At 41.7% G+C, this 24,541-nt stretch overlaps 1 protein-coding gene across 5 annotated transcripts in view; it reads right to left on the bottom strand.

Moving 5' to 3' along the window:
- LOC112152111 (band 4.1-like protein 3) overlaps positions 1 to 8,194 on the bottom strand; it is a 107,559-nt gene extending 99,365 nt beyond the window's left edge. For 2 of the 5 annotated variants that reach the window (XM_024281396.2, XM_024281400.2), the window contains exons 1-2: positions 8,039 to 8,192; positions 7,770 to 7,949 (exon numbers count right to left, since the gene is read on the bottom strand). In XM_024281396.2, the coding sequence (XP_024137164.1) occupies positions 7,770 to 7,949; positions 8,039 to 8,119 (261 nt within the window). In that variant the 5' untranslated portion in view covers positions 8,120 to 8,192. Of the gene's footprint in view, positions 1 to 7,769; positions 7,950 to 8,038 lie in introns of all 5 variants that reach the window. The other 3 variants (XM_024281397.2, XM_036212256.1, XM_036212255.1) reach the window with 3 other exon arrangements.
- Between the last annotated feature and the right edge of the window lie 16,347 nt (positions 8,195 to 24,541).

Raw genomic sequence — 24,541 nt, 5'->3', positions numbered from 1 at the left:
CCCCCAACCCCCGAAGAGCAGCCCACCACCACCCAGCGGTGCTGAGGACCATCCCGCCCCACCCCAGGTACGAGCCAGGGCCCCCCAAGGGCAACCCACCCCACACTCCAGACAACCGCCTGCCCCCTCCGCGAAAGGTCCAGGGGGGGAGCAGGGCGCGTCCCGCCCACCCCCGCAGAGCAGAGGGGAACCCAAGAGAAACAGAGGCCCCAAGGAGTGATGTAAACAAGGCCCGACCAGGCACACCCACTGATGGAGTTAAGGAGAGGACTAGTTCTCGAGAGCAAGGACCGGACTCTGCACCACCGAGACCTGGATACCCCCAGGCTCCAATGTAGATTGATCCCCTGCTAGATCTTAAATCTCGGGGATCCCACTCCCGGCATGGGAAGGAGACTGCCGGGCCCAGGAGACCGGCACCCAAGAGACTAGACCACCAGGCCGAGGTCCCCCCCCCCGCCAGGGATGGGGTAGGGGACAGAAGGTCGAAGGTCCCACCTTCCTTGTGTGTTGCATGCTTATTTGCTTGTTAGAGTGTATATTTGTGGTGTTAGAGGTGTGTGTACTAAAGGGTGCAGTTAAAATTGGTGAGAAGGCCTTAACAGGGCATCTCCTGATTGCTCGCAGAGATGCCCCGTCACCCTCCCACCAGCGGCCCTACATGTTTATAGTGCAGTTAAAATTGGCGGTAGGGGCACTGAAAGGACATCGACTGTTTGCTGGCAGTGATGTCCAAGCACCCCCCACCAAGGGTCCTAAATGTCTAAGGTGCAAATAAAATCGAGGGGAGGGGCAAATCCATGCAGCGGCCACAGGAGGGGGGCCACTGGCAGGTAGGCCACCTGTCGTGTGTTTATTCTTGTTAAACTACAAACATTTAGACCCAACAATCATTGCAGTTGTTTTTTATTAGGAATTCATTTAGCTGATGGAAAACAGCTTTTTCAATGATCTTACGCGAAAATGGCAGGTTTGATATCGGTCTGTTGTTCATTCGTGTTTTGTCTAGACTGTCCTTTTTTAGGAGAGGTTTGATTACAGCTGTTTTCAGTGGTTCTGGGAAAGCACCCAATGTTAAAGACGAGATGACAATCTGGAGCAGGGCTGGTTCCATGATCTTTGAAACTTTTTTGAAAAAGCTTTAGGATAGAATATCCAGACAGCAGGAGGAGTTCAGTTGACGTAGAATGCCCTGCAGTTCTTTACTGTTCATGGGTGGAAACAGAGCAATGGGGTTTATACTGGTTTCTAGTGGATAAAGTTACAGGCTTTGGTGGAGTAAAGTTCTGGTGCCACTGACACAGGGGGTTTTGTCAACCTGTCGACTATAGCGAATAAGCCCCGAGCATTATGGGAGTTTTTTGTAATCATTTCAGAAAAATAGGACTTCCTTGTTTGGCTCAGTTGTAAATTATATAAGTGAAGTTTCTCTTTATAGATGTCATAATCAGCCTGTAGTTTAGATTTTCTCCATCTGCGTTCAGATTTCCGACATTCTCTTTTTCCATTCTTTACGAGAATGGAATTTCTCCATGGAGTTTTTTTCCTACCAGAGATCACCTTCACCTTACTAGGAGCAATATTATCCATGATAGTTGACATGTTGGAATTAAAGCTATTAACAAGTTCATTGACTGAATCCCCTGAGAGGGGAGGAGTCAGAGAGAAAATCTGATTGAACATCTCACTAGTATTTTCAGTTATATACCGTTTTGTGATCTCCTCCCTCAAAACATTTGTGTGTACTGGAATTGTGCTCTCACAGAAAACACAGCAGTGATCAGACAGACCTAAATCACATACAGTAACCTTAGAGATGTTCAGGCCTTTGGAAATCAATAAATCAAGAATATTCCCTTTGTTGTGTGGGGGCTCTGTCAACCCAAAATTGTCCAGAGTGTTTATCAGGTCCTTAGTCCCTTTGTTCTCAAGATTTCCACAATGGATGTTAAAATCTCCAGCCATGATTATACAGTCAAAATCAAGACAAATTATAGACAGCAGTTCACTAAACTCAAGGTTAAATTCTGGACAGTATCCAGGGGGGGCGATAGATATTTATAAATATGGTTTTGAGTGAGGCCTTCAGCTGTAGGGCTACATGTTCAAAACATGGAAAGTTTCCAAAAGATAACTTTTTACACTGAAACATTTCATTGAACAAAACTGCAAAACTGATCTCAAAATTCTCTCACAACTGTCTTTTCTCCAGATCTTATTTAAGAGAAAGATGAGACCTATTACGTTGTTCTCAAGTATGTCTCAATTTCATCTCTTTACTATATGCATGATACTGTCTCTCGGTGCTCAATAAGATCTCAGTTTAGTCTTTTCATTGTCTCAGCAAAAAGAAAAGTGAGACCAGCACGAGTTCTATAATGAGTCTCATTTGTTTCTTTCAGGTCAGTTTATTAAGAAACAAATTTCTTTTACGACGTATTTATATTCAACTTACAAAAGTTGCTTATTCCTTACACATTTCATATAACTCATTCATATTTTCAAGCGAGAAAAGTCAAACCATTAATATAAGACGTGATGTAAAAGACATCTTTTTGAAGTAAAAAAAAACATGAAATTTCAAGATAACATTGCAGCGTCAATTTAATACATTTTTCTTTTGACAGTTGTGTAAATTAATACAGATGGGGTGTTTTTTTAACAGGAGAACACAAACGTTTTAGATGCAGATCCACAATAGTTAAAAGGCACAATTAAATGTATGTGTCTTTATAAATATATAAATATAATATTGGAACTATAAATCGCATTACATTTAGCCAGTAGAAGAAGAAGACGTTGCAGGGGAAAGTGCGGGAACGTTTTGAAAACAGCAACCAAGAGAAATGTCCATTTGCGGTTTAAGATGAGAGTTTTGTTCCAGCCGCACAGAGACTACGACAGGTAAGAATTGTAATTCTTAATTTGGTTCACCGTTGAAAAGAGGTGAAATATTAACTTATTAGACTGAGTGGCCAGGTTTCAACTAAAAACATAAAATCAACTTTGTTCTCAGTGATAAAATCATTAATTAAAAATGTTTTTCCTGCTAAAGACCTGGCATTTAAAAGTGCTAACTTGAGAGGTCCAGGAGTAATAATATTTTGATTTACCTTCTGTTTCTGGAAAGGCGCAGAGGAAATGTTTACCTCTTTTAAAGTCCTTTGTTTACGTTTTGGCCAGATTACATTCCTCCTGTTAGTGACAAGTACAGAAACGGTGTGTGTTTCTAGAGAACAGGGTCCCAGGTTTTTCTGGAGAACATCATGAATGTTGGTATTTTCACAGCCTGGACCCTCAACACATCAAACATCTGACTGCAGGGACAGGATATGATGTTGTACAGGAGAGGGTGGGGCTTTATGTCGTCCCTTCTAACGTTCTGGTGACAGAGTTATGGGGGACAAAAATGGATTGGCCAGAGGGATAGATCAAAGCCCAATCCCGACTCACTCCATCATCTGCCCTATGAATTTTAGGTGGGGAGGAGAGGGTGAAGAGGGGGAGGGAGAACCGTCAGGAGTTTGTTGGTTTGGTGGTGTTTGGGAGGGTCCATCGTCCTCGTTGTTTTTCCTCTTCCGGTGCTCGGAGGCAGGTTTCCCGTTTTTGATGTTTTCCTCCAGTGGGGGCAGCTCCGTTCCTCGTGTGGATCCAGTCTGTGTTTGGCCTTGACACTCAGATAAATTTATCTCAGTCTTGGCATGACACAGGAAGTGAAAAAGATTGGAAGAGAACAGTTTAACTCCTGATTTGTTTAAACTGAATCAATTTTCTTTAAAAAGATGTTTGCGTTCCCAGAAAATGTGAAAGTTGTTGATGAAATTAATTCCTGTTTCACCACATGTCGCAGAAAGCCACCTGTTCAGTGCCAACAGCCTGCTGAATCGCTCTTCTCCTCCTCGAATTGTTGGAATCGGACCGCTGATAAAGACAGCTGCATTCATTGAGCTCACAGTTCTTATCAGTCCAGTAAAATCTTGCTTTAAAACTTCAGATTTTTGGTTGGACACATCATTTGACCCTGTGTGTAGTACAATGTTTTGTACTGACGGATACTTTGCCACAGTTTGCAGTATTCTCTCCTGCATGTCACTGACCATATCGTTTGGAAAGCACAGGACTTTAGTGTTCCTGCTGCAGAACCACTGAACATCTTTTACAGTGGAATCACCCACAATCAGAGTCTCAGGTCGAGCCTTCAGCTTTCTTCCTGCCCGTTTACCTTCTGATGGGTTACAGGTCCTCCTCGTGCTGCCTTCCAGTGGATGGTCGTTGGGTAATCCGGGGTCATCTGACAGTGGAGTAAATCTGTTTTGCAGGGTCTTTGCTCCGTTCATGCTTGGCTTCTTTACTGTCCTCCAGTGTAGGGGAGTAGAAGAGGTCCTCTGTCTCGTAGGAAGAGAAGGCCAGTCAGCCTCAGAGGCTTCAGCTCTCTGCGGGGGGTCGGTCCTCCCATGTCCTCCAATTCTCCAGCTGTTGGACTTATTCTTTGGCTTTGCTCCAAGATGGTTCCAGGGAGGATTATCTTTCGATTGTTTGTTATTGTCCACAGATGTTGTCTTTCTCTCCATAGAATGTGTGCCATTTAGCTGCGTGTTGGCCTTCTCTTCTCTGCTGAGATGAGGTAGTGGCAAAGTTGTGTTGTTTCCATAGAGTCCATTTACCTCCACGTTCACTTCTATGTAGCGAACCTTTGTTTCCACCACTGTGATCTTCTCCAGAAGGTCTTGGTAATCCTTTGTGGAAAGGGAAGGCATCTTGTTGCTAGTTAGCCTTGTGTTAGCTGCTGCTCCGTATATCAGGCTTCAGCTGTGTGAAGGCCAAGTACACGTAGTGCTCAGGATAAAATGTTTTAAGAGGAATGCAGGAAAAAATCCTTTTGTTTAGAGTAAAAAAGAAAAAATAAATCTGACTCGATAGTTTAAAAGTATTTAAAAGTTATTGCTGGTGTGATTAAAAAAGAAAAAAGGAAAATAATCAGCGAAAATTAAAAGCAGAAGGGCAGTCTCCAGAGTCCCCAGAAAACCGCTCCAGTCTGGCCAACGACACGGCGGGGGCTGATGACGTCAGCTGCGGAGCGCCCAGCGTCGAAGCAGAGGAAGGCGGAAGAGGTGGGGAGGACGGTGCGGCACGCTAGACCCGTTCTGACAGCTGAGGAATTTGGAGGAATTTTCAATCAAGATAAATAGTTATACAAACAATAATAGAATAAGCGAATCGTACAATCCAAGGTTTTCTATTTACAAACTACAAATAATTGCCCTATTTTTTCTGTCATTCAATAAAATCTCAATCAAAGCATTAAAGAGGTCCTGTTCATTCCTCACTATAAAAAAACCCCAAAGCAGTATCTTGATTCGCTCATGCATTTAACAGGGTCCTACCACGATTTTATTCAGCCTTTCAGAGTGAACTATTTTCATATATATGATCATACGTATATTACCTTTGGAACACTAAAAAATTAGAATTTTAAATAAGAATAAATAATAATTATTTATGAAATATTAGTTATATTTTGTGACTTGTTTCCTACCCGGAAGTAAAACGACTAGATTCCTGAAGCTCCGCCTGCTGCTTTGTGTGGCTGCAGCCCATTTCATGCCTTCATCTTTGAGTCTGTGGCACCATCTCTGTAATAATCCAAACTTCTTCAAAGGTGGATGCACATACCATATATCTGCCTTTAGTTGGCCTGGCCATTAGGGCTGTGGATCATTGCTTAGGTGGCGATCCGATTCGATTCACGAATCAAGCTCAACGATTCACGAATCGAATCACGATTCTTACTTTTTAATATGTTTATTGCTATGCGTATGTCTATTTACTGGATGGATGAAAAATTTAATTATTTGTATTTAATCATCATTTATACCTTTATTTAGAACAGGAGATCGAAATGAACAAAACTGTTTAAAAAACACAAAGATTCAGATAAAAAGAAATGAGTTTTCTATCCTCAAAGTTCTTCAATATTTGACGTTCTAAGCATTACATATTGGTGGAGAGCCCATATGAAAAAAGTTATTTTTTTTCGCAGCAGAATCAGCTGATTCACGTTGATTACATCCGCCTTTCAGCAGCACGAGTCTGTAAATGACCTTTAGATTCAGCTCATCACTGTTTTATTTTGTAATTCCCCCTTTTTTTGTACAACGTGGTTCTGGCTTTTATTTTGAAAGAATGTAAAGACGCACTAACCGGAAGTCGTCAGTGAAGCCAACCTGAAGGCTGCATGTGCTTCCTGTCTGCCAAAACGGTTGAAAAAATCTAAAATCTCTGAAATGAATGAAGGGATCAAAATGCCTCTTTTGGGTTCTTTATAGTGAGGAATGAACAGTAAAAAACATTTAAAACCTCAAAAAGTAGAATTTTAATGGTATGGCCCTTTAAGAGTAATCCTCTAAAAACCTGCACTGTCTGCAGCAGCCCCTCCCATACCCACGAAAACGAGCGGGTGGAAACGTGATGACGTAAGATCGACGGCAACAGCTCCCTTCAGGAAGAGTCTGTGCTGCAACACCGAAAACGAAAAAAAAATTTCACTGGCTTTGTCACTTTAATTATGTCACTGAATGAATCGGAATGATGAAGAAAATGGAAAAGTCGTTCTGAGAATCGCTCTTTTATTTTATTGAATTGAATTGAATTGAATTGAATTGAATTGAATTGAATTGAATTGAATTGAATTGAATTGAAATGAATTGAATGCCTTTATTGTCATTGTAACTGATAAATATATAAAAATATAAAAAAGATAAAATAGAAAAACACCTTACTTAACAAATAAATGTGCAAAAAAAGGTTTAAATATTGAAGAGACAAGTAATGCAGTTACATTGTAAAAAGGAAAAATCATTTTTTAAATTAATTTTAATCTTCAAATTTGACATTTCTAATTGAATTTTGGTTCAAAATTACTGAAGAACTTTTTGAAAATGAAATATCAAATGCCATTTTCTTTATCATTTTAGTTAAGTTACAGAGTGAGCGGTGTTGAATAATAAAAAGCTGTTCTAATAATTACTTTCTAATTTAATTTAAGAGACAAGTAATGCAGCTATATTGTGAAAATGAAATAGCCTTTCCAGTATTGACTTTTATTTTAAATTTTGAGTAACAAACGCTTCCATTAGTTACTAGTTATTTTGAGTTAGTAATGTTGACCTTTTATTTGAGGTTCTTTAAATCTGTGAGAGTTGTTCAGTTTTAGCTTTTTGAATTTTGCTTGGCATTAAAAGGATTTCTTTTAGACCAATACCTGTGGTTCTGGCCTTTCATTTCCTGGTCCATCAAAGATAGCTTGGACACATTCAGAGGTGGAAAAGCGGTTGTGTAAGTATATTGGGGTTGGAGCTACTTGGAGAAGTCCTAGCAGAAAGCTAATGATGATGGATATCAAGTAGGACATGAGAGTGTTGGTGTGAGACTGGAGAAAGCAGAAGATGTCAGATGAAGGTGGTGACCTATGGTGAGCTATCAAGGAATCCAGCTAAAAGACAAATAAGAAAATTATTTACCTCTATTAGTATTTTTTTCTATTATTCCTACCATTTCGCCCCTTTTCAGTTTCAAATGTTTCTTCTGTGTCTGGCATCCAATGTTTCATATATTGTTCTACTGCCTTCCCTTTCATCTCTATGATTTGATGTGTTTTAGATTTTTTTTTTTTTACTTCATCTTGATCAGGATTGCTGGCACCTTATGTCAGCCCTTTATTTGGATTCCCTCTTTCACTGATAATTCTCCTGGACCTTCACACTCCTCACCTCAACAGTGCAAGTAAATAGAGATCCATCCAGCAGAGTCACTTTGACTTGCATGCTCCTGAAGCGCATTGGGTTTCTGGCTGGTGAACGAGTGCTGTGGCTGCTCGAGGACAGATGACTGCATGAATCATTAGCCAGTGAGCTCTGAGCAGGACACTGGGCCAGTGTGCTCTCTCTTCCCTTGGGACACAGAAAATAATCTCATGTTTGGGGGATCAGAGTCTAAAGAGTCCTCTTAATTTTTACTAAGAAAATGTTGTGTGCTTTACCTTTTTTGGTGTAGAATGGGCAGAAGATTCCAGGGAAAACTCCTCCTCTGTGAACTGGAGTGTAGCTGGGTTGGTTGCCATGATTAATAGGCTGAAAACAGAAATGTCATAGTTACATTGAAGACTAAAGACATTTTAAAACCAAAAGTAACTACAGTCCATGTTATCCTTTAAGTAAAGACCAGGAGAGAGATATAGTATGTCCTTTCCATCAAACTCATTTTGACAGGTGACCTTTGACCTCTACATTCCGATGTGATGACGTAACAATTTGATATCAAATTTATATAAAGTTTATATCAAATTGATATAAAGTTTATATCAATTCGATATAAAGTTTATATAAAGTTTATATCGGTCTGTGCATGTGCAGTGGATGTAGGTGGTGAAAGAATGAAAGTACTGATGTACATTCTAACATCTCCTGCTTTTCTCCCTTTTTAAAAAATATAATTTTCTCCCTTTTTATTTATTTTCTTTGTTTCTATGGGCATCCTCAGGTTTTTTATGTATATCTTCAGTTCAAAGATGTTATTAGTGTTTCGCTTTAATAAATGGGCCTCAGTCAGCAAATATTTTGAGTGTGTTTATATCTGCAAATAGCTTTTGAAATACTTTATAAATGTTTTATTAAATATATGTTTTAAAGCTTTAAAAAAGAATTGCAGGGTTTTAAAGAGTTTTCTGTTGTTGATTCGGATTGCATTATTTGATTTAAGTCTTGTTTTAATGCCAGAAACAAATGAAGGACAAAACCTGCATGATTCATTAAAAGATGAATAAACTATTGTCTTTATTTTAGATAGAATATAGCTTACAGACCTCAAGTTTAAGGATAATAATGGTTAAGATGAGTGTTTTACATCCACTCGCCGCACGAACCGATTAGTCGACTAATCGAAAAAAATAGTCGGAGAATAGTTGACTATTGAAATAATCGTTTGTGGCAGCCCTAGTGCACTCTCTATGTTCTATGACACTATTCAAGTTTTGAACAGAAATAGTGTTAGATAGATACTTATATGCTTGGAAGCATGTACCTAGCTGAAGTTCTCAGTATGTTAGCGTAGCCTACAGGTGATAAAACTAATGAACTTGACCTAGAAAGACGATCAGGGGAAAGAATGAGGAGAATGGGGGGGAGGGAACAAAAAAAAAAAAAAGAATATTATATGTATGTTATCAGCGGAATTTAGCGAGAAGTCAAGACTTAGTTTAGGTTCCTCTCACGTAAGTTTGGAGTCGTCTACGTTTTTGAGTTTCTTGTTTTTGTTTTTCCTTTTTCTGCACTGGAGGCAGCGTGTTGTCTTTCAGATCGAAGAGTGGGTTGTGGGTGGGCCGTTATTTGGATGTCATGGGTATTTTTTTATATATTTGTTTATTTTGCATTGTTTCTTTGTTTCCAACTTCCCTCCTCGAGTCGTCCTTTCTACAAGGGGCAAGATCTATCACACATAGAACTAAGAACTTAGAATGACTATGGAACAAAACACAGTTAATATGGTTTCTTGGAACTGCAAAGGAATTAATGATACTGTAAAAAGAGGCAATATTCTTTCCCATTTGGAAAAACTTGGTACAGAAATAGGATTCTTTCAGGAGATGCACCTCAGAGATGAGGACCATGATAAACTACAAGCTTATCATTGTTGGGGACTTAAACTTGGTTCTCAATACACAATTGGACCGGTCATGACAAAAAAACAGTGAACCTATCAAAATCCGCAAAGACGGTCCAGTCCTTTATGAATACTTACAAATTAGTGGACCCCTGGAGAGCAATCTTCCGTGATAAAAAAGAATACTCCTACTTTTCACCAGTCCACCACTCCTATTCAAGAATTTATTTTTTTCTTAATCAACCAAGATCTACTGCCAAAAGTTAAACATTGTGATTATTAAACAATAGTTTTGTCGGATCACTATACGATAACATTAAAAATTGCAATAGGCCAAAAAAAACTTCCAAAATGTGGAGATTTAATAACTCTTTATCATCAAATCCCAATAAGAAATTCAAAAATATCTCACTCTTTTCAAATCACTAATGACACACCAGAAATATCTAGATGCATTCTGTGGGAGACTCAAAAAGCATATTTACGTGGGCAACTTATTTCGTGGAGTAGTTTCCCCCAACAAAAAAAAAGAGAGAAAGCGAATCTGAAATTATAAATGAAATCTCCAATATTGATAAAAAAAATACTCCACAACCTCCTCTCCTGAATTGATTAATAGAAAACAGTCTCCTCAAAGTGAACTTAATCTATTGTATACTACTGAAACAACTAAACGATTAACACGATTAGGACATAAATATTACGGACATGGAGAAAAGGTGGGTAGTCTATTAGCATCTCAAATTAAAAAGCAAGAAGCTTCACAATCTATAGCAAAAATCAGAACTGAATCAAGACAAATAACAATGCAACCAGAAGAGATCAATGAAACATTTAAACAATTTTATATGAAATTATATGCATCTGAATAAAAAAGAGATCCTATAATTATTGACAAGATCTCAGATTGCCCCAATTCTGTTGAAAGTATTTTATGAAGCTCTGGAAAGAGGAACCCTACCACCTTCATTTTATGAAGTCAGTATCATACACAAATCTGGTAAAGATCCGGATTTGGTCCTACTTTTATCTGTATGATTCGCTTATTATATACTCACCCCAAACATCAGTACAATCTAATGGTATTCGCTCGCCCTATTTTTCCTTGGGTCGCTCAATGAGGCAGGGTTGTCCATTGTCTCCTTTGTTGTTCACTTTGGCAATTAAACCGTTGTCCATTGCATTAAAAACAGATGTGAGATATTCGGGCATCGTAAGGGGAGAAACTGAACATAAGGTATCTCTGTACGTGAATGACTTATTCCTATAGAAGGCAGATGGAGAGAAATCATTGCCAATCATATTGTCAGTGTTGAAAGACTGGGACAATTTCAGGGTATAAAACTAATCTATCCAAAAGCACTCTCCTTTTGACCAATAATAAGGACAAACAGCCTTATCCATTTCTTCATACTCATCATTTTATTATCTCTGATAAAATGAAATATCTAGGTATCAATATCACACAACAATTTTCTGGACCTTTTAAACACAATTTCTTAACTCTGACAGAACACATTAAGAAGAATTTGGTCAAATGGATGACTCTACCTGTCAGGGATCCATCACCCAGTTCCACTTCCAACCACCAGAGGGAGCCCTTACTTGAGTTTTAACCAGCCATCTCCTCACCTGTCTCCTGCCTGTCATCATCACCAGCTGGTTCTCATCTACCTCATTATTTCTGTGTATATAGTCACCTCCAGGACTGAGCTCTTTGCGAAGTATTGTATTTGCCGTCATACTACTCTGAGGAGTTTATTCCCATTGCCTTCTTGTGTTTTGACCTCTGCCTGTCTCTTGACTCCCTTCCTTGCTCTTTGCCCCTGTCGGATCTTCTGCTATTAAAAACTGTTGCATATGGATATCAACGCCTCAGCCTCTTCGTTACAGAATACTTCGCCTGACACGGATCCAGCATAGACTGTATATAAGAATAACTGGACAGAGCAAGCCCCCCCTACTTCCGTCTTCCATATAGGAAGTACCACTGGGTTGCAAAAAGGCCAAAGTCCCAGTGACTTCCATTGAGAAACAGACAGTTATTTCTCAGTCATTTTATACGTCAGAATAATCATTCTTCCTCTGCTGCTTTCTGCTTAACTTCTTTTTTCTACTCCTAATTTTTTTTAAAGATTTTTTTCCATTATCACAAGTTATTAGAGTTATAAATTGATCAATCAGATGGTTCAATAAGCATTTGTGGGTCTGACGTCGAACGTCTGGGGGGTTTGAGTGACAGATGGCGGGTAGCCAATGGGAGCAGACTTCATCAATGGGTCCGTGAAGACCTTTTAACACCTACTTTACAATTCAACAATGTACCAATCATTGTCCTACTGTTGTTTTCCTCAATGGAATGTACCGATGCAGCAGTTTAAAACAACAAGAGGAGCATGCTGTCGACATTTTTAGATGAGGATTTACTCTGTAGAAATAGATTTCAATCTTAGGTTATGTCCTTCGGACTTTTATTGTTGGTTTAACGTTCGTTTTTTTTTTTTTACTGTTTTGATTGTAGCTTATAAATTATAAGTTGCGTATTAGACGGAATGGTACAGCTCCTCCATAAAATCACCAACCAAAGCTTCATCTTCGCCGCACTTTTCCAGCTTCAGCCTGAATTAGACACAGCTGTCTCAGGAGCGCGAGACAAACTTGAAAGGACCTGGTCGTATTTTCAAACAGAAAAAATATCCAGCTGTTCACTTGTTAGGATGGTTATTTATTTTAAATACCGCTGAACGCGCTTCTCACGAGCATCTGATCAGACTGTAACGTGGCCGTGCATGAGTGCTGACAAGCTGTGGCGCGCGCGAGAGGGGAGCACGGGCAGTTCTCCAGCGGCGTCACCCAAATGCTCCTTTTATCTCGACAAAAATGAATAAATGTAAGTAAATCCAAAAGGACCGCTGACAGAATCAAATGTTGGAATGGTTCTCCCTCAAAGGCTTGATCAATGACTTGTACAATTCTCCACCGTTATTAAAGTAGAAGCTGTTTACATCCGTGGTCTCGTGGTAGAGGCGTGGAAAGAGGCGGCCGGTTGCAATAAACTCACTCTTGATTGGCGACAGTACTTCCTGTAGATTCCATGACTCAGCTATGACTCAGACCAATCGCTGAAGATGGGTTGCGAATGGCGATATCCGTTTCAGGAATTGACGGTGAAAGCGGCGGCCTACTTTTGCGAGGAGAGGAAGTAATGCATTTCCAATGGGGGACCTCATTGCTCGCTCAGTCCATTATTTTTACAGTCTATGGGATCCAGCAACAGGAGTTATTACACCAGCCAATCCTGCAGCTTTCACAGCTCTGCTACTAGAACATGGCAGACAACTTCATCATTTGACGGCTGCCACCGACGCCATCATGGAATGGCTTTCAGCTAGTCCAGTGACCCCCCCGACTCCGCTGGCTCCAGCTCCACCCATGTCAACCCTGCCTGATGTCTCCAGGACCTCCTCCGCCGCAGGCCAGTCTACTTCCAGCCCACGTAACTCGTTACCGGACAAGTTTGCGGGAAAACCTGAACAGTGCAATGGGTTTTTGATGCAGTGCCAGCTCTTTCTCCATCAACAAGCTCAGGCATATCCCACAGAAGAATCTAAAGTTTCTTTTTTGTGCTCATTACTCACTGGAGAAGCTTTGGAGTGGTTAGCTGCGCTATGGACTGGTGGTTCTCTGCCTTTCCACTCTTACGCCGACTTCACTCGCTTGCTTTGCTCTGTTTTCCAGCATGCTAGCGATGGCAAAGACCCCGGTGAACAGCTTATGGACATCCATCAGGGTAAGGAGACGGCTGCTGCTTACTCCGTGGGGTTCCGGACCCTTGCTGCTCAAGCTGACTGGTCTATAGGGACCCTCAAGGCAGTTTATCGTCGAGGTCTTAACTGAGACCTGCAACGTAAGCTAGCCTGTCGAGACGAAGATCAGGATCTGGATCGTCTAATTGCCATGACCATCCGCTTGGACAACCTGCTACAAATCCTTAAGCCCAAAGACTCTAGGCCTGAGCTTCTTACCTCGGCCCCCTCATGTCAACATCATGAACCCATGCAATTAGGATCTACACGCCTCACACCGGAAGAAAGAAGCCGGCGTATGCGCGAGAACCTGTGTCTCTACTGTGGTCGGCCGGGTCGTCCGCCCAGACGATCGGGTGGCCTGGTGAGTGACCCTTTTCTTACCTTTGAAATACCAGTCACTCTCAAAGTAGCTGACAGAATTATTGCTCCCACTGCTATGATAGATTCAGGGGCTGCAGGAAATTTCATTGATTTAATGTTCGCGCAATCTAATTCCATCCCACTGCTTACCTGCGACTCGTGGGTGGCAGTTTCTGCCCTAGATGGTCGCCCCCTGGGTTCCGGGAGGATTAATTACGTCATGTTGGACATCCAACTTCACGTTCAACCTCAGCACCAAGAGCACATACGTCTCTTTGCCATTGATTCTCCTCGTTGTGCTGTTATTTTGGGAATTCCATGGCTCGAGACACACGATCCCTCCATCGTGTGGTCTGCTAAAGAAATCACATTCGACTCTGCATCCTGTCTCCAGTGCCACCTCAAGGAACAGTCCAGCATTCCAAAGGACCTTTATATATGTCACCTTACCATCCCCGAGGCTGCTCCGGAGGACGCCACCCCTGAATCTGACACCCTTCCACCTCAATATTGGGACCTAGAAGGGGCGTTTAACAAACAACATGCCACACGCCTGCCCCCTCATCGCGCATATGACTGTGCTATTGAGTTGCTGCCTGGTGTCACGCCAACCAGGGGGAGGGTGTTTCCTCTTTCACAGCCAGAGACTGATGCTATGCAGGCATATATTCATAAGGAGTTGCAGAAGGGCTTTATTCGCCCCTCTACTTCACCAGCCTCAGCTGGGTTTTTCTTTGTCAAAAAGAAAGATGGTGGCGTCCATCCCTGCATTGACTTTCGCAGTCTCAACTAGTGATGGGTCGGTCGCGAATGAAGCTGCTCTTTGAACCGGCTCTTTGAAATGAACGACGCGAGCCAGCTCCTCGCTGGGAGCCGGAAGTCGGGAGCCGTGTCTTTTCTCTCTCACTCCCTTTTTTTCTCCGCATGTCGCACGTGATTGGTCAATATGTGTTTGTGCCGTGTGTGTTCGCGCTGAGCAGAGGAGGAGGGGTGGTAGTTACACTCGCAGCAACAACAGTAGCAAAGCATACACGGAGGGAAAGAGAGGAAGAGAGCCAGTGGTCACGAGACAAACAAAACATTAAGACTCCTTACTGGGAGCCGTGTTTTCGTTCTCTCTCAGCTCCTCTCTCTCACTCCCTTTTTTTCTCCTCATGTCACACGCGATTGGTCAATATGTGTTTGTGCCGTGTGTTCGCGCTGGGCAGAGGAGGGGGTTACACTCGCGGCGCACGGAAGGAAAGAGAAGAAGAGAGTCAGTGGCCACAAGACAAACACTTTTTTAATCTATATTTTTGTGTTGTGGTTTGCTGTGTTTTATATTGTTTTCAAGTTGAATTTGTTTACAAAGAGATGGTTAAAAATTTGATAGAACAGCTCTGTTGAATAGTAAATAGTTGCTTTTTGTATTTTATTATATTTTTTTATTTCTTTTTCTGTTTATATGAGTGAAATAAAATCCTATTTACAAAAAAAACAAGTTTTTTCTATTAGTAATTCAGTTTGTGCATAATTTTCTATAATTGTTGATAATAAATTACTTAAAGCAACAAAACAACCTAAAGAGCCGTTTGGGAGCCGAAAGAGCCGGTTCTTTTTGGTGAGCCGATCCGAAAGAGCCGGAATTCCCATCACTAGTCTCAACGAATGCACGGTTAAATACTGTTATCCCTTGCCACTGGTTCCTCCCGCCCTAGAACAGTTGCGACAGGCTCGCTTTTTTACCAAATTAGACCTGCGCAGTGCGTACAACCATAGACTGTAAAAATAAAGGACTGAGCGAGCAATGAGGCCCCCCATTGGAAATGCATTACTTCCTCTCCTCGCGAAAGTAGGCCGCCGCTTTCACCGTCAATTCCTGAAACGGATACCGCCATTCGCAACCCATCTTCAGCGATTGGTCTGAGTCATAGCCGAGTCATGGAATCTACAGGAAGTACTGTCACCAATCAGGAGTGAGTTTATTGCAACCGTCTGCCTCTTTCCACGCCTCGACCACGAGACCGCGGGATGTTAACAGCTTCTACTTTAATAATGGCGGCTCGGGAGAATCGTACAAGTCTTTGTTCAAGCCTTTGAGGGAGAACCATTCCAACATTTGATTATGTCAGCGGTCCTTTTGGATTTACTTACATTTATTCCTTTTTGTCAAGATAAAAGGAGCATTTGGGTGACGCCGCTGGAGAACTGCGCGTGTCCCCCTTGCGCGCGCAGCATCTTGTCGGTTCTCATGCGCGGCCAGGTTAGAGTCTGATCAGATGCACGTGAGAAGCGCCTTCAGCGGTATTTAAAATAAATAACCATCCTGGATCTTTTTTCTGTTTGAAAACACGACCAGGTTTCAAGTTTGTCTCGCGCTCCACAGACGGCTGCATCTAATACAGGCTGAAGCTGGAAAAGTGCGGCGAAGATGTGATTTTATGCGCGTATAAGCAACTTATAATTGATAAGCTACAATCAAAACAGTGAAATAAAGAAAAACGAACGTTAATCAAACAAAAAAGTCCAAAGCACATAACCTCAGACTGAAATCTATTTCTACAGAGTAAATCCTCATCTAAAAATGTCGACAGCATGCGGCTCTTGTTGTTTCAAACTGCTGCATCGGTACATTCCATTGAGGAAAACAACAGTAGGACAATGATTGGTACATTGTTGAATTGTAAAGTAGGTGTTAAAAGGTCTTCACGGACCCATTGATGAAGTCTGCTCCCACTGGCTACCCGTCATCTGTCACTCAAACCCCCCAGACGTTCGACGTCAGACCCACAAACGCTTATTGAGCCATCTTGATCAATTTATAACTCTAATAACTTGTGATAATGGAAAAAAATCTTTAAAAAAAAATTAGGAGTAGAAAAAAGAAGTTAAGCAGAAAGCAGCAGAGGAAGAATGATTATTCAATTCAATTCAATTCAATTCAATTTTATTTATATAGCCCAATATCACAAATTCAATTTGCCTCATTGTTGCAACCCAGTGGTACTTCCTATATGGAACACGGAAGTAGGGGGGCTTGCTCTGTCCAGTTATTCTTATACAGTCTATGCGTACAACCTAATTCGCATCAGGAATGGAGAAGAATGGAAAACTGCGTTTTCTATCACCACAGGCCATTATGAGTACTTGGTTATGCCGTTTGGATTGTGTAACGCTCCCTCTGTGTTCCAGGCATTTGTAAACGATATATTCCGTGACATGCTCCAGCGTTTTGCTATAGTTTACCTTGACGACATCCTAATCTATTCTACTAGCTTCGAGGAACATGTTTCTCATGTCCGTCAGGTCCTTCAGCGTCTCATAGATCATCATCTATACGCCAAACGTGAAAAGTGTGAATTTCACAGAACAACCATCTCCTTTCTGGGGTATGTTATCAGTGCTCAAGGGGTGGCCATGGACGACAGCAAAGTGAATGCAGTACTGCAGTGGCCAGAACCCACCACCGTGAATGACCTACAACGATTCCTCGGGTTTGCCAACTTTTATCGACGCTTCATTCGAGGTTTTGGCTCTGTACCAGCTCCTCTCACCTCTATCCTCAATGGAACACCCAAACATCTGCTTTGGACCCCAGAGGTCACTTCAGCGTTCAGAACCTTGAAGCAGCGCTTCTCTCAATCCCCAATTCTGCGTCACCCAGACCCGACACAGCAGTTCATCGTGGAAGTGGATGCCTCCAGCACAGGACTCAGATTTTTGCTTTCCCAGCGTTCAGGTCAACCTCCCAAAATGTTTCCCTGTGCTTATTTCTCCAGAAAACTCAGTGATGCAGAGAAGAACTACGACGTGGGTGATCGAGAGCTGTTGGCTATGAAAGAGGCCTTCACGGAATGGAGACACTGGTTGGAGGGGGCTTCTCATCCCTTTCTAGATTTGACCGACTACAAAAACCTCGAATACATCAAGGCTGCTAAGAGGTTGAACCCGCGTCAAGCCAGGTTGTCCCTGTTCTTCTCCCGATTCCGTTTCCAGATCTCCTTCCAACCAGGCTCAAAGAACGGGAAGGCTGACGCTTTATCTCGCCTGCATGAGACCACAGAAGACACTCACCACACTACAGAGTCCATCCTGCCCGCTCAGCTCATCTTGGCTCCCATCCAGTGGGACATTATGACAGAATTGGCAGAGTGCAACCGTCTCGATCCACCTCCTCCATCCTGCCCTGCCAATGGAGTCTACGTGCCGCCTCCTCATCGACAGCAGGTGCTTCACACTGTGCACGACACTCCGGCCGCGGGTCATCCAGGTATGGCGGGCATACAAGCACTCATACAAAGTACCTTCTGGTGGCCCACCGTACAAGCAGACGTGGCTCAGTTTGTCACCTCCTGCACTTCATGTCAAATGGCTAAGAGTCCTCGACAGCTTCCAGCTGGCCTCCTGCAACCTTTGCCGACTCCACAACGCCCACGTAGCAGTGGACTTCATCACGGACCTCCCACGCTCCCAGGGTAACACCACCATACTGTCTGTAATTGACCGTTTCTCTAAAGCCTGTCGCCTTCTCCCTATGCCAAAGTTACCCACAGCTGTGGAGACAGCTGAGCAACTGATCGCCCATGTTTTCCGGCACTATGGCCTTCCCGAAGATATTGTCTCTGACCGGGGTCCACAATTCACATCTCGTGTCTGGCGGGAGCTGTGTAAGGGCCTAGGGATCAACATCAGCCTCACATCCGGCTATCATCCCCAGTCCAACGGCCAGGTGGAATGCCTTAACCAAGAGGTCACACGGTTTCTGCAGACCTACTGCAGCCAGCATCGGGAGGACTGAAGCCGGTTCCTGGTCTGGGCGGAATACACCCAGAATTCATTAAAGAAGGCATCCACCGGTTTCTCCCCGTTCCAGTGTGTGCTGGGATTCCAACCTCCCTTCTTCCCCTGGTCTGGGCAGCCCACACAGCTACCAGCGGTGGACAACTGGTTTCAGCGGTGTGAGCGGACGTGGGATGCAGCTCGTGTCCAGTTACAGCACGCTGTCCGCTGTTTTCAAGATCAAGCTAACCAGCGTCGCCGAGAAGGTCCCACTCTCCTACCTGGTCAATGGGTCTGGCTGTCGACTCGAGACATCCGAATGAGACTACAATGCCGGAAGCTCAGCCCTCGATATATAGGCCCTTTCAAGATTTTGAAACAAGTCACCAATGTCTCATTCCGTCTAGACCTACCTTCTGAGTATCGGATATCTCCCGCCTTCCACATATCTTTGTTGAAGCCCGCTCAAGGACCTGCTGATGGGACGCCTCAACCGGACTCCCCTCTGACTCATGCACCCCATCTGATGGTGGATGGTGAGGAGGCATACATTGTCAACACGATCCTGGATTCCCGACGTCTGGGTGGTCGGCTTCAATACTTGGTGGACCGGGTGGGGTACGGCCCAGAGGAACATTCCTGGGTTGACACCAACGACATCCTCGACCCCTCCCTGATCTTGGATTTCCATCGGACTCACTCAGACAGACCTGCTCCCCGACGTCGTGGCTGTCCTCGACGGCGTCCGACTTCTCGCTTCCGGAGACGCTCGTGGGGGGGGCTCTGTCAGGGATCCATCACCCAGTTCCACTTTCAAACACCAGAGGGAGCCCTCACCTGAGTTTTAACCAGCCATGTCTCCTGCCTGTTATCATCACCGGCTGGTTCTCATCATCCTCATTATTTCTGTGTATATAGTCACCTCCAGGACTGAGCTCTTTGCGAAGTATTGTATTTGCATATGGATCTCAACGCCTCAGCCTTTTCGTTACACTACCAATCTCTCAAGCGGGAAGAATCAATATCATTAGAATGAATGTTTTACCTAGATTTTTATTCTTGTTTCAATGTATACCTTATTTTACTACTAAATCTTACTTTTCTAATTTGGATAACTTATTCTCACAATTTATCTGGAACAATAAGACCCCTCGGATTAAGAAATCTTTTCTGTACAGACCGAAAAATCTAGGAGGAATGGGTTTGCCACAACTCAGATTTTATTATTGGTTTATTATACGATCCTTGGGGGGGGCGGGGGGCTGGCTGGGTTGAGATGGAGAAGCACAGTGTACATACATCACTGCAAGCAGTTATTTTTGCTTTTATTAACCAGGTTATTCCCAAACCTCAAAATCTTACTGTCTGCCATACATTTAAAATTTTGCGCCAAATTAGAAAGCATTTTAAATGGGAAGACATCTCTATACTAACACCAATAACAAATAATTATGAGTTTACTCCAGCGCTTTCAGAAGTGTCTTTTAATAAATAGCTAAATAAGGGAATACACACTTTGCAAGATTTATCTATAGGAAAAACATTTGCCACTTTTGATCAACTTTGTGAAAGATAGTAAGATAGTAAGGAAAGACTTCTTCAAATACAGTGGTGGACAAAAGAGTTGGTACCCCTCAGTTAAAGAGTGACAAACCCACAATTCTCACTGAAATCACTTGAAACTTACAAAAGTAACAATAAATAAAACATTTTTGAAAATTAAACAATCAAAATCAGCCATCAATTTTGAATTGTTGATTAACATAATTATTTAAAAAAACAAATTAATGAAACAGGCCTGGACAAAAATGATGGTACCTCAATAAAAGATTGAAAACTATTTGACCAGAGTGACATGATTAACTCAGGTGTGTCCTTTAATTGACATCACAGGTGTTTTATTTCTTGTTACTTTTGTAAGTTTTGAGTGATTTCAGTGAGAATTGTGGGTTTGTCCATCTTTAACTGAGGGGTACCAACAATTTTGTCCACGTCTGTATCTACAGATTCGCAGTTTTGTTAGGACAGCGTTCCCATCTTTCCCCCACCGGCCCCCTGAATATGACACTGCTACCTGGTGGACCAAAGCTCAGGACAATGTTCACTATTCTTCTATCTGCGCACGACATGGACTGATGCAATTCAAAGTTTTACATACATTGCATCTATCAAAAGTAAAACTTTCCAAGATGTTCCCAGGGGTGGACACGCAATGTTGTAGATGTAATCAAGAACAGGCTTCACTTGGACATATTTTTTTCACTCAGTTGCTGGCTAGAAGGTTTATTTTATTGCATTGGAATCAAAAGAACCCCCCGACTTAAACAAACCTATTATTTGACTTGATGAAACATGCCCAATTGGAAAAAATCAGATTTGAACTTCGAGGGAAATTAGACTCATTTAAGGTTAAAGTTAAAGTTAAAGTCCCACTGTTTATCACGTACCTAGGTGTGTGAAATTTGTTCTACGTATTTGACCCATCCCCTGGGGGAGCGGTGAGCTGCAGACACAGGAATCATTTGGTGGTTTAACCCCCCAGTATAGTTATGGTCAGGGCAAGCATAAGCATATCCAATTCCTTAGTGCTGAGTGTCAAGCAGGGAGGCACTGGGTCCCATTTTTAGAGTCTTTGGTATGACTCGGCCGGGATTTGAACCCACAACCTTCCAATCTCAGGGCGGACACTCTACCACAAGGCCACTGAGCTGGACTTCACTCTACATGGGATGCTTTTTTTAATAAAATTTTAAAGATAGGAGGGGAGGAGGAGTGAGATGGAGGGGGGGTTTCTGATTTGTGAAAATGTGAAACGGAAAATTTTATGTACTTGATGTATTTAAATTTAATTTACATTTTTGAAATCATAACAGTCAGTCCATTGCTTTTGGGTGAGACAAATTCTAGCCAGAGGACTAGAATGCACAACATGGGATCCAACAGTTATTTTAAACAACAAATATTTATTTTTTAAAAACACAAAGGGCTGCAGAGCAGGAATGCCAGAAAACCATTTGGACAGAATTCCTGTAAATGTTACCAAAATTACGACACATATTCTTACACTTCTGACTAGCCACGGGTCCAAAGGATCAAGGATAGTAGGAACAATGGAAGTAAAAGTTAAAACAGAACAAAACACAACACAAAACAGATGCTTTAAAATGAATCAATAATCAAAACAAGGAAAAACTTATCTAAAAACCAAAACCCTAACTATAATAGGCCATAGCCATTTTTGTCTCTATACAATAAATTTACTTCCATATTCTTAATTTTAATCCATGAACTTTTATCTCCTTTTCAAACTAAATTTCTTGTCTGGAACATGAATGAATGAATGACCCATTTGTTAGTCACTCGCATATGCTTGCCCTGACCATAACTATACCTATACTTAGGTGGTCAGAGTGCAAAAAATGTGATAAAATCATCCTATTTAACATTTTCACAAATCCGAAAAAGCTTTCACAAATCAGAAACTGTTTTTAATTTATTCTTTACTAAAGCATAATTGAATCCAGGTTTGAGCAGAAGAAACTTGCAACCAGCTGTCAGGTTGGAGTCATTTTTGGTGGTTTAACCCTCCCAATGCAACCCCATGATGCTGAGTGTCAAACAGGGGGGTTCAGGTCCCATTTTTAGAGTCTTTGGTATAACTCGGCCTGGATTAGAACCCACGACCTTCCAGTCTCAGGGCGGACACTCTACCACAAGGCCACTGAACTGGTATATGTATCCTGAACTGTGGCACTGAGATACCAACACAGTGATGATGATGGATATTGATGATGAATATTTATATGAATTTTTTGTATTCAAATATCAAAGGCTGCGATTTGAAGTCTGGGATTTTTTTTTCAATAGCTTCAATAGGTAAGTAGGGCTCATATTCAAGGTTCATGATTCTCTAGCAGCTGCTCTGGCTCCCGGTCAACGCCACAATCCACTACAAAATACTCCTGCTTACTTTTAAAGCCATCCACAACCTCGCTGCATCGTACCTGTCCAGCCTGATCCACATCACCACACCATCCCACCGTCTAATATCTTCATCTGACTACTAAGCGATTGACTGCAGTCAAATGAGCTGCCGTTCACATTTCTGTGGTCAAATCAGCATCACTGGATTTTTTGTGTGAGTTTCATCCAATATTTACGGTAGCAGGACTGAGAACGCTGGAAAATCTCCACCAGACTCCACGGAGCTTCTTGATGTGACCACGGAAATGTGAACGGCGGCTCATTTGACCGCAGTTGGAAAGGATTGTAAATCAATGAAAGAGCATTTTGATGTTAGCTTTCATTATTTTATCAAGAACTCTGAGAAACCAATGATTGAATGTATTGATCACAGCAACGTCAATAAACATTGGAGAATTAGCTAAAAGAGTCTTTGGTGAACTGGAAGGAGAAAGAATCAGGATTTTGGAGGAAGTTCTGTCAATGAAGATCTTCACTTCCTCGTCCCAGCTGACATCTGGATCAGAAAATATGTCTGCTTATCAATCTTTTTTTGGTCTTTTTTAGAATATCTTTTTTATTTATTTATTACTTATTTTGAGTCATTTCTATTTATTTGATTTAAAGTTTATTTATTTATTTTTTTAAATATATGTATGTATTTTTTGTTGCTATTTATTTATTTTAATCTTCTATTTAGCTATGTATTATCTTGTTTTTCTGTCACGTCTATTTACCAATTGTTTCCTTTTTCTACTCTTTTTTCTTACTAATTGCTTCTATGTTTATGAATTTGCTGTTGTTTTTTTAAAATTGACAATTCCATCTGTTGTTTCTGCTGTTGTCTTATATCCTTATATTGATTTAATTTGTTCTTTTAGTACAGATCCACTTTTTTTATTTTTTAAAGGACTAAAGATTGAAATTAGCTTGAAAGGCTATAATCTTACATATTTGCATTTTTAAATGTTTTATCAATATATGTTGTCCCTGTTTTAAGTAAACAATCAATAAATTACTCAGTACACTAAATATTACTCAACAACATCAGGATAACAGGCTACATAGTCAATCACTGATGTAAAAATGAACAAGATTTCAAGTAACCTGTTATGTGTTATCGTTACCTTTAAAAGTTAACTTTTATTTCTCTGGGACAATGGACATTAAATTAACCGAGCAGCTATTTTTTTATCTGTTTTCCACGGACAAATGTAAAAAAAATATTATAAAAAATATAATATTAAAAGTTTATACTAAGGAGGAGAGGCATATTGAAATTCAATGGAATGTCAAAGACAACCCCAACCTCCTGTTCTCATTCAGTCAAATAGCTCTGCTGCTGAGAACCGCGTGTCTCTGCCGCTGAGCCTGTGAGTGACGGAGTGAGAGAGGAGGACCCGAGAGAAGCGAGAGGCCACGCCCTCCTTTGGATCTACCAATCAGCACTAGCAGCTACTTTGAATGGGAGTCAGAGAGAGCAGAGAGCTCTGTTTTTCTTGTTTGCATGGCGTCATGTTTGGGGGGGCAGTCCTGAAATTTGGGGGGGCATTGCCCCACCCTGCCCATGCCTAGATCCGGCCTTAATTTGGATACGGAAGTCAAAATAGAGCACCGGACGGTCCTAAGTAGGTGAGAAGAGGCGGTGCTCTAAAGTGTGTTTTAGAGAAGTCCGGGTGCTCAGCATCGGGGCGCACCGGCCCACTTAAAGCACTGCAAAACAGTGACATTTTTGTGACCAGAAACAAAGATTAGAGTCTTTGAATTGTCAGAGTTTTCTCATTACTTATCCAATCCACAAATATTTGGAAAGCTAATCAAGCGAACTACAGTAATTCACAAATTTGGTATTAAATCAATATTCATTTCCATATTATCAAATAATACAGAAATCTGCTCCTGTATGCTTGTAGACATTAGGGCTGCCACGATTATTCCACCAATCAGCCACAGCCACACCTGAGGCAGCAGAGCAGCCACACCTGAGGCAGCAG

The sequence above is a fragment of the Oryzias melastigma genome, linkage group LG6, assembly GCF_002922805.2.
Source record: "Oryzias melastigma strain HK-1 linkage group LG6, ASM292280v2, whole genome shotgun sequence".
Lineage (NCBI taxonomy): Eukaryota > Metazoa > Chordata > Actinopteri > Beloniformes > Adrianichthyidae > Oryzias > Oryzias melastigma.
This window is presented reverse-complemented; position numbering and strand designations above follow the sequence as displayed.